The sequence below is a fragment of the Hippocampus guttulatus genome, chromosome 11 (assembly GCF_054856545.1).
Source record: "Hippocampus guttulatus isolate MCC_2025c chromosome 11, RoL_Hgut_1.0, whole genome shotgun sequence".
In the NCBI taxonomy this organism is placed as follows: Eukaryota; Metazoa; Chordata; class Actinopteri; order Syngnathiformes; family Syngnathidae; genus Hippocampus; species Hippocampus guttulatus.
The window spans coordinates 11,541,575-11,556,198 of NC_141271.1; the positions used below are offsets into that span (position 1 = coordinate 11,541,575).

The 14,624-nt window shown below is 41.6% G+C and overlaps 1 protein-coding gene across 3 annotated transcripts in view; it reads right to left on the bottom strand.

Annotated features, from left to right (window-relative positions):
• Nucleotides 1-14,624, bottom strand: part of LOC147198075 (hyccin 2) — a 34,225-nt gene that overhangs the window by 10,737 nt on the left and 8,864 nt on the right. For 2 of the 3 annotated variants that reach the window (XM_086124184.1, XM_086124182.1), the window contains exons 2-9: nucleotides 10,313-10,389; nucleotides 8,900-8,976; nucleotides 7,947-8,048; nucleotides 6,637-6,816; nucleotides 4,433-4,513; nucleotides 3,078-3,193; nucleotides 2,619-2,714; nucleotides 886-1,002 (exon numbers count right to left, since the gene is read on the bottom strand). In XM_086124184.1, the coding sequence (XP_085980310.1) occupies nucleotides 886-1,002; nucleotides 2,619-2,714; nucleotides 3,078-3,193; nucleotides 4,433-4,513; nucleotides 6,637-6,816; nucleotides 7,947-8,048; nucleotides 8,900-8,950 (743 nt within the window). In that variant the 5' untranslated portion in view covers nucleotides 8,951-8,976; nucleotides 10,313-10,389. The remainder of the gene's footprint in view (nucleotides 1-885; nucleotides 1,003-2,618; nucleotides 2,715-3,077; nucleotides 3,194-4,432; nucleotides 4,514-6,636; nucleotides 6,817-7,946; nucleotides 8,049-8,899; nucleotides 8,977-10,312; nucleotides 10,390-14,624) is intronic. The other variant, XM_086124183.1, reaches the window with a different exon arrangement.

Here is a 14,624-nt window from a genome sequence, read left to right on the forward strand (position 1 = left end):
AATTTATGTGGCACTGAATCATTTGGTGGATAGATATTAACCTAAATCCTAGCATGTCCACCTCTGCCACGGCCAAGGTCTTTGCATGTAGTGTGAAGCTTCACGTGGCTGCTTGAGCCAAGGATACACGTGAAAGTAGGGCATGCAAATCAGGTGGCCAGGATGACTTAAAAAAAAAACAACAACAATATTTGATCTCTCTTCATACATATGTAGTCTATGTCTGACAAATCTCCAGATTGCTGCCGTGCCTCCTGGGGTGAAAAATTAAGCTGACAGTAGATTGGTCACACACAGCTTGGGGCAATAATAACTGCACGTTTTTTCCGCTTTCAATTTTATATTTTCAAGACGTCTGTGTCATACCAGATGTTCTGGGTTTAGATCTCAGTTCAGGCCCTGTGTGGAATTTGCATGCTTTCCCCCTGCGCGGGTGAAGAGTCAACATTCCCCGCGGGTGTGAATGTGAATGAATGTTTGCCCTTCGATTGATGGAAGACCATTCCATGGTGTTGAGTTGTAGACCACCTCTCACCAGCTGAGAGAGGGTCCAGTTCACCCATGATGCTAATAATGACAAACTGTCTCGAAAATGGATGGATGGAAATTTGTGGGCCCGTTAAGGGATAACAATATGTTCAATAATGTGGTTGCATCTTATAATTTGTTTAGGACTGCAGTCCATCATAATGAAATCTGATCCTAATATTTTGGTCCCCATGCAACTAAAAGAGTAAAGACATTATATTGTTAGTTTAATATGGTACCTATCTGTGATATTCACTAAAAACTGACCAATATCTTTAGGGAGAATTGTGGCTATAGCACAAGTGTACCTAATGAAATGGTCATCGGGCGTAGACGACAATAGGATGCGACACTTACACGGCATGATAAACAGCAGTCAGCATCTGCACCATGAACTCAGGATCCAAAAGCACGCGGTTGCACGGCTCCCGCCAGAGTTTCCGCTGCTGCCGCGGGAAACCGCATACACACAACCTGAGGATAGCACACACACGTTGACAGCAGTCCTGAGCATTAAGTGCTCTCCGGGAGGCTTGACTTGAGGGCTGAGCATTGTTCTGGCGCGCTGCAATCGTTGCCGTCCGTCTTCTGAAATAGTGTACAGACTGCACTGGCGCCGTTACTGGCGAAAGCCTCAGAGCACAAAGACTCATCTTATGAATCACATATTGATCCTCACTGACTGCAAAACAATGCTGAAATTCAAGAGTGAAATTTCTGAAGAAACTGTGTGATGATAAGTGCAGTCACCAAGATGAAATGTCAACGAAATTAATGAATTTAAGAGTTATAAAGCAGATTATAAAATCACAACATAGAGCAGTCCCCCCGCACAGCCTAACAACCACTCTAGGAGTCCTCAAAATTTTAGGCTCGAGTTAGAAAATGTTCTAAGCAACCTCCACAAATCTTTATGCCAATTAGACCTGACAATCATGTGGACACCTGTCGGTAAAAGTCATGTTACTATAACAATCACTTTTTACAGGAGAAAGTTGGAAAATAAAATAGTCATATCGTTAGTAGAAAAAAAAAATCACAATAGAGATTTGCTATCTTACGAAAATAAAGTCATATTATTACAAGATGGCATTGGGTTGTAGTTTAAACGGGAAAAGAAATCATTAAAAACTAAAGCTTTTGTGCTCCTAAAAAAGGGACTTTATTGCTGGAATAACTAATAGGTTTTTTTTACAACTAAGATAAGATAAGATAAGATAAGATATCCTTTATTTGTCCCACACTGGGGAAATTTACAGCCTCCAGCAGCAAGAATGTTGGCAGAAAGAAGAAGAAAAAACAAACAAACACCGTTCAATTAAGTGCAATATAAATACAAAATGGATAAATCGCAGTGCTATTTACAGTTGTTTTCCACATCATTTAATTATTATTAATATTATTGTTGCTATTTTTTATTCAGCAGCCTGACAGCAGTTGGTAGGAACGAGCGTCGGTATCTCTCCTTCTTGCAGCGCGGGTGTAACAGTCTCTGGCTGAAGGAGCTACCTAGTGCTGTCAGGGCGGGCTGGAGAGGGTGGGAGGGACTGTCCATCATAGCTTTTAACTACAGCACTTTATTCATTCAGGGAGATTTATGTCAGGATGCATCACAACCATATCAGAATTTTTAATTTGGTAGGGTCGCATCGGCCCATTATGTTTCTTTTACTGGTGCATCAGTGACAAAATAGTTATGCTTTTTCTTTTTTCTTTAATAATACAACAATCTATGGCAAATTATTTTCGCCCCCCCCCCCCTAGCAATGGTTCGTAGCATCCCAGCGATCAGCTGTAAAATGCCAATATTCCCCCGTAAGACGTGAATTTCATCTGGCATGACATCATTGTTGGAAAAAACCCAAAATGATAAATGTTTCAGCCGAGAAAAGTAATAGCCCACCAGTCCCAAAGAGACTGTACATTAAGTTGATACTGCAATAAAAAAACAACAACAAGCACAATCGTTAATAAAAATAAAGCCGTCTGCTACAAATATGAGGCAGCAGCAGAGAATGAAATCAAGGTCGCATATATTTATGTTGAAAATTTTTCCCTATGTATTTTATGTCTGTGCGGGCATTCCTCACCGTGAGCTCATTCTGCAGACTGACTGATAGGAGGACAAGGGCATGTAGACCACAGCGGAGTTGTAGCACAGCATGAGGAAACACAGCACCTCAAACCTGCAAATGCACATGAATGTCACAATGATAGTTTAAAATCATATTTCAGTATTTGTAAACCTAAAAAAATAATAATAATTGAGACAGGTTTTTACATTCTGCTAGATTATTAGTGGAGTCTTTTATCATTGCAGAAGGTCCTCAGAACTCCAGAGGAAGCGCTATAATCGAGCGTGTGCAGTGGAGTCAAACGACTGGCTATGTATCATCATAGCGAAGCGTCAAATCTGGAGGGGGCTTGGAGTTTCTTGCCATAAACAATATTTCAGTCTGACAAATTGATTTTTTTCCACGTGGTCAAAGGTAAGCTAAGTCTTGATAAAGTCTGCTGATCACAATGCCCACTGGGAGCAACGAGCGTACCTGTTCTGCGCCGTGAAGGTCTCTCTCTGAGGGTGGAGGCCGCTGTACACCACTCGGATCAGGTCATGTTGACACAAAGCACCCTCGGTCAAGGCCATGGAGCCCAAACTTGAAGGCTATACATACAGAAAACACAAATGCATGATGACTGTATAAGTTCAGTGGCACTGACACAACAAAGTGGTGCTTCAAATCTGTAACACTTTACACGAGGTCACATTTGAGCACATTTCAACCGTTTCTTTTTCTCTCTTTCAGGCAGAAACCGAAAAAGGTGCACATTTATCTGGGGCACAACTGTGGTCGAGTGGTTGGCACAAATGCCTCACAGTTCTGAGGAACAGGCTTCAAAACTCTGCTCCAGCTTTCCTATCTAGCATTTGCCTGTGCTTGCGTGACTTTTTTTCATGGTAGTCCACTACCTCCCACATTTCAAAACCTGGAAAAGAAGGGGTGATATAACCAAAGCCATCCATGCAATAATCGATAGGATAATCAATTCTTAAAATATTCATTGGTAATAGCCCTGAAATTGACTCAAGTAACGGGTCGGTCCAATTTTTTAATGTAATTTGGGTTATTTCTGACCCAACGGTATTTAAGAGTTTATTTTACTTTCTTTTCAGTCTATTTTTATTGCATTCCCTCATAGCTTTATTCTAATCATATATTTATCTTTTACAAAACCGTATACAATTTTGGGGGATTGTTATTACCCGTCTATGTTATACATTGCACGAGCAAGGAAAAGAAAAAGAAGTCTTGAGTGCACCTTTCACTGACAATGGCAATCAAATCCATTGTCATTCTGATAACACAGCGGAAACTAATTAGAACAAGAAAAGATTGTTATCGTCGCTGGGCCTCTTCATTGTGATGAAGCCCACAGTTAACATCACCCCTAAATTATAGTGATTTTTCTCCTCTTAAGGACCTTGCACGCAATGAGGGGAGGATGGATTAATTTAAGGAGAGACTCAAGGGCATGCTAATGCCGGCTAGGTTTGCTTTATTCTCTCAGCATGCATGCTCAAGCCTCTCAAGCTTGCTATTACATTTATAAATCGCCTTGAGCCCGCGCCGCCCTCATCATCTCGTATGAATATCATCAACTCTTGGAGCAGGTGGAAATGAACTCCTCTCCCCCGTGTGCTCTTTTCCAGGGTGTCATCTTACTAACCTATGTTAATGAATGACTGTGCTTAGTAGACAGGTAGAGCTGCAAGGGAAGGTTGGGTTGAATCATCAGAGATGCCTCATTGCAAGTGCAAACATTTCGGTACCATCCTGAATGAACACTTTGTTTTAGATCTTTAAATAGAAGAGGCCAAATAAAGAAAACTGGTCGTTCTCACCTCATGGTATATCGAAGGTTTGGATAACGACGGGATGGTGAAGGAAAGCAGCTTGCTGTTGCCATCTTTGTCCACAATCTCCTGGTCAACGGAAAAGAAGACAAAGAGGCCATGTCATGAAAGCTTTCTTTGAACAAGCTGGTCCCTAATGTTCAGTCGCAGTAGTAAGTCTTCACAACTTAATCAGCACAATAGACTGCTGCAGGGCTAAAGTGAAGCTCCGTGCTACACAGAATCAGTGACTCACAAACACCGGAATAAGTGAATTACCACCATGGCAAAATGTCAAACAAGCAGGTTGGGACAAAACATCAATATCACATACTTCAGTTATTTAAATGCATTCTTAATTTTCAAAACATCTGCAAGTCATCATGAGTGGGATTACTTGATCGCATAATTATATCATTACGATTAGGAACCGACCGGATAAAAAAGTTGGAGTCCAAATTGTACAGTAACCCCCCAAGACACAATCTCAATCACAATGATGTCTGCTTTCAGACATATGAAGAGCAGCATGTTTTGAATTTTTCATCCCGTGTAGACATTTGCTATTCATCTTTCGCTTGTAAACCAGATGAAGAGGATTACAAGCGTTGTCGCTCACGATTTATCAAAGCACTTGTTTCTCGGGGCTCTCAGCACGTGAAGACCGATAAGAACACCGTTATGATTGCATCATCAGATCCGCGCCGTGTGAAGAGGAATTCAGGGGCGGTGAAGCCTCTTGAGAATGGAACGCAAGTTAAATTAAACACATTTTAGCGATGTTTCAGGGTAAAATTGATTCATGTTACTTTTTACAGGAAAAGCGGACAAGATTCTGGGGCAAGCAGAAAATCATCAAAATCAATTAGTTAATGGGGAATGATTTTCAAAGGATTTTAGGACTGCTCTAATCTCAAGAGAGGAACCTCAGTAGCTCGAGTAAAACCACTGCCGATTCTTCAAATGAGTCATAATCTATATTTTAGTAGACTGTGATGTCAAACGGGTTAAAACGCATCATTCACTCCTCCTGACACTGTTCGTCAGGCGTTGCCTTATTGGCTTGGGCTTGTGTGTGGCACTACTAAGAAGCAAGCTGTTTATCACAGCCTAGCCGGGTGGTATGTGCGTGTGAGGCAAACTGCATGTGTGTGGAATGAGAGGAATAAATTATGCATGAATATACTTTGAGCAGCATCGGCTGAAATGGAGTGCTATCTATTGACGTGCCTCTCTCTTCGCACATTTTCAAGATGATCTTTCCTGGTGATGCAATCTCACCGCGGTCCATATGCTCGCGTTTTCCCTGTGGGTTGTCTTTCAGCTTGTTGAAAATGGTGCTCCTGTCTGAGAATGTAATGACTTGTGATGCCACTTGGAATTTTCCGCATTAAATCACTATCCATTCAGCTTCTATCCTCCATTAAGTACACAAAAACAATTGTTGTTGAGAGACATTCCACATTTGGGGTCAATTCAATAATGCGAGTCAAGTCAGGGTAGAGACAAAGCGTCATGTATCACCTGATCCAAATGCTACCACCAGCTGAGAACCTGTAGATCACATGATACTTGAAAAGTGATGCTGGTGAGCAAGTGGCCTAGTTGACACAGATCATTGCAGCCACTGCCTGTCTTGTGAAACAACAGGAGGGGAATGTTTGTGTTTCTCCTGCCGATTTGTGAAATCCGTACATCCATTTTCTAATGCGCTTATCCTCACAAGGGTCACGGGCGAGCCTATCCCAGCTGTCTTTGGGCATCAGATGGGGTACACCCTGAATTGGTTGTCAGCCAATCACAGGGCACACAGAGACAAAAGAAAAAAAAACATTCGCGTTCACAATCGCACCAAGGGACAATTTAGAGCGCTCCATTGACCTGCCACGTGTGTTTTTGGCATGCGGGAGGAAACTGGAGTACCCGGAGCAAACCCATGCAGGCACGGGGAGAACATGAAAACACAGGAAGGCCAGACTTTTTACTTCCTTTTCCAATCTTCCACAAAACAGATGTAAATTCTCTGTTGATCAAATCAAAGGACTGCAGTTTGTCCAGCACCAAATCACATTCGAGAACCCATACCATACCCGCTGTGATTGGAATTGTAGGATGGATCAACATAAACCCTGAAAAACAACATACTGAAGAATGGAAACAAGGCTTCGGGATCCACATACTGTATATTCCGATAGAGCAAAAGTGACACCCACCAGGTTGTAGATGCCCAGGAGGAGGGCCTCGATGCAGCCATTGCTCTGACGATCTCTGCTGGCTGTGACTCGAAGATAGACCCACACCAGCTCGGGCAGAAACTGCATTGTGAAACGCCGCAGGCGGTCCTCGGAGCTGCGGTACAGCTCGAACAGCTGGTGGCAGACGGGCTCCAACAGCTGAATGGATCAAAAGGGACACGCGTAAGACCGTACGAATCTGTGTTTACGGCTAGCATACATTGGTCGTTCTCTTTTCCGGTTTGAGCATCATAGCCTTCTAACATGGATGCGCATTCTATTCACATAACCAAGCGAGGCTTAGGGGCAAAATCTAGTCCATAATGGGTGGTATGGAGTGGTAAGGAGTAAATCAACATAATGAAAGTCACGCAGGATGCTCTTAAAAGCGGCAGCTAGTGTGCTGCTCTTTGGACCTTTTAGTGGTGATTAACTCAAGAGTCTAAAGAGCACTCTTATGCACAGGTACATAACAACTTTAGCCCAACAGGTCATTGACACCTATCCATTTCTTATACATAACATGCGTGCGCACGTCTTCTCTCTGCTGGATCACTAATGGGATTGCACAGGCAGGGATGAGATTTGGAATTAATTTCAATCTGCGGTTGGTTGATATCAAATTTGACGATGAAGGAGCAGCGAGAAAAAGACTGCCAAGATAATTGGATTCTCCCACTGAATCACGAGTGTAAAATTAGAGTTCCATGTCACCGAGTGCCTCTGGCCTTTCATCAAAGATTGTCTTCGGGTCACAAAAGAAAATATAGAAGGTGAATTTGCTGGTACAGAAAGCACAGAATATTTTATTGTTTTCATTCATTCCATCAGAGTCAATTGCTTGTGATATGGCCTTAATGTTCACCATTGAAGTAGAAAAGCTGTCCACGCCCCTCTGTCCTGGCTGCTCAGTGCAACATTGCTAAGAGCAAATTGAAAGTAAATGGTAATATTACCATAACCAAGTAATCTAGTAGCCAAATAAAACTTCCTTTCTATATTCGTCAACATATCCACCATGCCAAAAGTTGGGTAGTGAGCTCAATTTTGAACTTCTTTTTGCACTTGTATGCCAATTAAGAATGTTACAATGGTACTTAAAACATTGTCAGTGCAGGTAACGCAAACTACCGGTATATAATGGTGACCACCCCTGGAATTTTTTTTCAGTATTTCCTATGGGAATTACCGCTACAAAATATGACGGCATTGAAAGTAAACTCATTTTGCTTCACTTTTAGTCCATTTCCTATTGTGTTATCATGCGTGCGTTTTCTATTCCATGTCACCTCATTGCCGGAATCCTGGATGACCCTGTACAGTGCTGGTACCAAGGATTTCTTCAAATGAAGGCTGCCGGCATAACTTGAGAGGTGGGTTTCTGGTAAGGACTGGATAAAAGTAGAGAAAACAGTGTCCGTTTGGCTGACTGATGACATGTACTTGGGTGCATCCATTCATGATCCAAACCGCTTAGGCTGACTCTAGAGGGTCGCGGGCATGCTGGAAGACTTAGACAGTAATTTCCTGAAAATACTAGCTAGCACTATTTTAGACACAAGAAGACAGAAGCATTTCATCATTGACAAACACCTAAAGCAGCATTTAGTCAGTCAGAATCCTCTGTCTCAATCAAGAAGCCGTTCGGGTCCATGAAGTCAAATCAGTTAAGCATTTCCTATTCTTTTGCCCTTTTGAGGTAAGACTAAATGACGGCAATGTCAAAAATATTCTGGGAAACGTGAAGAAATTGGGGACAGGGTGAGGGAAATGGATCCACTCGAGGAAAGGGAGTTCTTGACATCAAATTAGAAGAGGCAGAGAGCAGCCTTTTGCATTATCAAAGAACAGGGTGCTGATTCCTCACCACTCTCACACAATGAGTCATGCCTTCTATTTAGAGTTTCTTTGCATTTTCTTGCTGTTGTAATCGGGGCCACAATGGCTCTCTCTTTCTTTCATTATTCGGCATGCTGAGTTTTAAACTGTACGTGGATGTATTCACTTTTGTACATGTTCATGACTTTCTATGTCCAAAATATACTTGACCAAATCTTGAAACCGATATCTTTTGCTGAAGGTACATACAATGTGCGAGTGCCTTTGTCTGTGCATCTGAGCATGTGTACTAAAAACATTGTATTTCACTCAAAAAATAAAATAAAATAAAAATCCAGGGACGTCGAAGGTAACCTATGAATGAATAGTTGTCAATTTGAATCATCAAATGAAGTGGCATTACCTTGAATTCTGAGAGCCATTCTTCAACAACTCCGCGCTCTGAACCCAGCATCTTCCTCAGAGACACACCTCAGCTGCCTGGTGCAAACAAACAGAGGAACACATAGTCATAAAATAATATATGTCTGATTCTTATTGTCAAAAATGAAGGAAAGTAAAACAATGTAAAGGTAAAATGACCAAAAGACAATCAGACAAATTGTATAGTGTCCACGACAAATCAAAATATTGTTGGCTGTATGTATATTCAATTTCTATGTCCATTTTTGACTCCAACTTTTTTTAAATGAAAGGCGCATATTACGAAACTTTCTTGTCCCCTCATATTTAATTTCTTATGACACATCACAATAAAAGAGAAGAGGAGAGAGTGACTCATTGCATGGCGCTGACCACACTGTTACGTAATGAGCTACGATGCTGACCTCACCTGTCACCATGCATCAACGAATAACAACCATCACCACAGCATCCATATGGGCCGTCCCCTGGTAATAAACCTTATGGCGGCCAGTCTTCGGCTTCCCAAATTTCATTCTCGTGCCATGGCATGCAAATCAAACATGTGTGCACAACTGTAACTCCCGATATTTACATAATCAAGATGCATTAAGCAAATCATATGTACTCTGTTTCGCTCAAGTAGCATCCGTGAGCGCCTATTTGGGCGACTTTCATTAGTATCAAATGTAACATGAAGTTATTTGTATTCTGCCGTGTTAAGTACTGTTACTACAATAAACATCAAGTTACAGTGGAGCTGAAAACAAAATTGAAGGAAATGTTGATCAAATGCAGAGAAACGACAAAAACCATGGCGGGATGGACAGACGCAGATTCGATTTATCGGAAGGTGCATATTGCAATCGGGGACATGAACAATGGACAAAGAACAAGAAACACAAGAATGTGAAGCCAGCAAAATGACGACTATTAACTTTTCTGAAAAAAATGCTGTCACCACAAAATGTAAGATCATATTTAATACTGTGCAGTGACCTGTTAAAAACATCAGAGAGGCAGCTGATGTAAAACAATACACCCATTCCAGAAATCTGGACGAATCCGAGCTTTTACCCAACCTTCCAATCACAGTCAGCGAAGGCTCGATTATCAGATGCGTCAGTGATTACTCTGTGGTGTGGGGTGTCTTTAAAGGAATTTTCCCTACTTAGCTGATCTGCTCAGAAAACGGTCAGGGCTAACAATCATTAACATAATCCAGTCCACCATTCGTGATCGCAAATTCTTACGTGTGCAATCAACTTTGAGTTTGGCAAATCCACAAACTCAAAAGCACTCAAGATGTTAAGAATCAGTATCTGTGTAGCCAGCTCAAGACTCCACACTAGTTCATTTAAGAGCCTGTTTAAAAGACTAGTTAGGCACATACTGTCGGCTTTTCTTTTCTTACCTCGGTGAGCGACAACTCAGATCTCCACAGGGAGAGTCGAATGGTTTTCGGCTAGGTCACACATCTTTGAGGGTCACCTAAGACAAGAGCAGACATAATCATCATTTAACAGAAGTACTGGTATTGCTGTGTTTTAAAGTGTAAGTACTTATTAAACTGAATATACACATCTGGCAGGGACAGCAGAAGAAAAATTCATAGAATCCTCAACAGATGACCTCACTCTCGACCATTGAATTGACACTGTGACCAAGGTTTCAACCAACTCGTTTTTGACTGAAATACCAAGACAGGCAAGGTGACACTGTCCCACTACAATTCCGTAGGTGGTGACAATACGTATTAAAACTTTGTGTACGAACTAACTTGAAGCTAATTTTCTCACCACGTGGGTCTGGCGGAACTGTGCCCAACTTGGCCCAGATGCAACTAGACTGTTGTGACGCAATAAGACAAATTCTGTCACACCTTTGATAGAATGTGTACCACAATTTGGGGCAATTCTCTGCAGAAAATTGTGCAGAATTGACTTAACACTGCGTCAGCAACATATACAATATGAGGTTGGCACAGAGCATACCTGTGGCAAGGAGAGAGGTCTTGTATTCAGATGCTAACACTTGCATCAGTAGCTATTTGACATGTGAAAACATAAATTAAGTCATTGATTCGTTGATGTGACTATCAAAAAAAAATCTGATGTTGCTTGACCCCAATGGTAAAAAAATAAAATAAAATCATGTTTACGTTGGGAAAAATGTGATCGATGGTTGAATAAATCATGGAAATTAAGAACCTGAATTGAAGCAAGTGCAGTGAGGCAGCAAACGACTACTCCATGTTTTTTACTTTGCTGACGACTACTACTATAACTATAACTAATTTTGGTGCCTGAAGGTGAGGCCATGATCACAGACTAAAGTAAACAGATGGTTGCTGTGACTCCTCGAATCATGGTTAGACAAGTTTAGCATGAATAAAAAAATATAACTAACTGTAAATGACACAAACATATTGAGTTTAGGGTCAAAACCATGAAGTGAATAATTTGCATTGTCAAGTACTTTTGGGGAGGGGGGGGGGGGGGGTAATATGGTAGAAGCCGCGGGAAAAATAATAATAATCAGGACTCCGCAAGCGAAGAGAGTACGTCGCTTATCCCTCAGATGCACACATTTTTGAGCACTCCAGCTGATTAAGCATTTTGGAAGCAGCCTTGTATTCATCAGAAGGACTCTCACATAGAAACCCATGTACGCATCTCAGAGGAAGGACTCAAGGAGAGTGCAGAGCAGCAGTCACGTCTGTCGAGAGTGAATCACATCTTGTCAAGTAAAAGCTCGGCATATCCGTCATCCCGAAACACACTTTTGGCTTTAACGTTAATATGCTCAGTCAGTAATAAGGCCTAAATAGCAAAACAGTTCCGTGTTATGTTAGCATAACAATACGCTGGCGTTAGCATTGAGCATGAAGTGCTGCTGGTCATGCGAGCGGCTTTAAAAAGCTTTTTTTCCCCTAGGAGCACGACTCTTCACCTATTAGGCTGTCTAACAGACAGCACGAGCTCAAAGGTGAGGGAAATGAAGGCGACAGTCATTATTTGAAACACATGAGATAACACAAGTAATTTTGAAGGTGCCTAGAGCTGTGGAAAGGTTCACTCAAGTCCAATTTAACAGTTTTAACTCATCATGAAGTGACTCGAGTGCATGCAAATCTGCTGTGAGAATAAATTATTCAAAAAGGTCTCACTGTGGCAAGAATATTTGGTTTTCTGTTGTGTTCACAACAGCATCAAACAAAATATCTTTTTCATCCACCATGGGAAGCCATGATCCCAATACCGTATTTAGCTTGCCAAATAGCTGTCACTATTAAAATACTTAGACAATATGTCAGACATTTAATAAGGTCCAACAAATGACAATAAACAAACTTCCTTACATGAGCCACTCCTGGAATATACAAGATTGGCTCATTGTCTGCAGCAGTGTTTGAAAAGGACTAGCTAAGCACCAACCCATCCTGTTGACTGCACTTCAAACGTATATTACAATAGGATTAAAAAAAAAAAAAGACTTCTACACCGCGCTAAATAGTGGCCATGGTTGGAACAAAGCCAACTAATGGACTTCAAACACAACGTGTACTGTTCGTTTGTTGATTTGTAGTCTGGCTAGGGCAAGACTTTCCATCGAAAACAACTGTCTCGAATATTTATGCAATTCGAATCCACTATTGTCACAGTCTTATCTCAGAGTGGTAAACACACAATAATTGCATCACTAGAACACTTAGACTGCAGGTCTAAGTGACTGATTCAGTTCAGTCCATTTATTGCCTATGAAAGATTTATTTAACTATACATTGCAAGTGACCCGTTTCCGGCATATTCTTGTTGGCAAGAGCAAGGAGACCAACTTCATGCAGTGGAGAGTGAGGGCAACAAGAAATTGGAGTGCTGCAGAAAAGTAGTGACTGTGGAGTATAATAGTGCTGGGGCAATAGCTAAAGTACACCAACAGGACTAAGCCATTGTGTGTTAGTTATTGTTGTGCGTTTTATTTTTGGCCTTGCATCCTCAAAGGTTCGTTGCTTGACGACTAATCAACCAGCAGCGCTTTACGGCACTTCGGGTCAGCACGCTTGCTGAACAGGTTCTTGAAAGAGCACCTGGAAGTATCATCTTTTGACAAATGAAAAAGCACTAAACAACAGCTCAGTCAAGCCGAGTAATTGCAACACAGTGAAAAAGCAGCAAACAATTCAAGAATGATTAAGTTATGTGGAAAAAGAAATACAATGGAATCAAAATCAACAAATAGGTGAAATACAAATCTCAAATAGCTTTCTAGTGGGCACCGAGTAGTGTGCCTCCAGAATCGAACGACATTCTTTACTCATTACACACTTGGTAACTCATTACACCGAGGTGTTCAAAATCATGATAAACCAAGACTTCAAGACATTGTCAGTCACAGCTGCTGTTAGGCAGGAGACAGGCTTTAAATATTTACAAGGATGGCCTTTACCAGAAATGATCTCCACAGTGAAACCACCGCTTTTGCTGTATATTTTAAGGACATTTTGCAGAGCAGATATGACATCTGTAAAGCTAAAGTTCCTGAGCACTTTGACATCGACTCATTGTGACAGGATCGAAAAGAAAAACAAAATTGAGAGCAATCTGAAATAAAAGCAAGGACGTTGGTGAGGAGGTCAAAAGACAGCTTAGAGTGGAAGCCCCCCACCCCCCACCCACCATGTGAGGTCTGGAAAAATGATACACAGGGAACACCCACGCAAGAACAGGGAAAAGATACACACTCCACACAGGATGGCCTTCGCTGAGACGGAAACTCTAACAAATACAATCCCTGCGAACTGTACAGAGGACGTGTTACCACTGGTCGACCATGATTTTGCAATGTACCGTATTTTCCGCACTAAAAGGTGCACACCTAAAAGCCTTCCATTTTCTTGAAAGCTCACAGCGCCTTAAAATCCGATGCGCCTTGTGTATGGTCATTACGGTAATATGTCAACCCCAAAATGGCCCCTTGCTTGAGACATGCTTACAATGCAGAGTTCAAACTCAAGGCGATCGGTTTCGCAGTTGAACACGGAAATAGAGCAGCGGCAAGAGAGTTCAACGTTAACGAGTCAATGTTATAACTTGCTGTTGGTTAAGTGAACTGTGTCGCTGCTTTATTAAATAAGTTTTACTGACATCTGATCGTCGCTATATAAGTCAGGGTGTAATTTAGTGTAGTGTTCTGTTGGCATTTCCTTGAGCGTACCTCCATCTAGTGATTCATTGTAGATTGTGTCTTATAACGCGGTGCGTCCAATATATGAAAACAATGACAAAATAGGTCATTCTTTGAAGGTGCGCCTCATAATCCAGTGCGCCTTGTAGTGTGGAAAATACGGTATATTATTTGCAGTTACTCTAAACATGAAGGCTGACCCCAAGCCATCTTAGCTCACTCAACCATGAATTATTGAGCAGGAACAAGTTCTGTGCTGGTTTGTGCCACTTCAGACTGCTTTTTTCCCCTTCAAGCAAATATCCAAACAAATTAGATCGTCACATCAAAGTTAGCATATAGCAAACAAAATGCCAAAGTATTCATGCAACTCAGAGGAAACCGGGAAACATCCTTTCTTGGTGCATTGCTTGTTTGCAGGAGGTCTTTGAGGAACACCCACACGCTTACGGTTCATCCAAACACTTTCCCTAGGAAGGAGGATTAACTGCTAATACCCAACCACGGTGAAACTGGTGGCTGTACTCACCGCCCCGTCG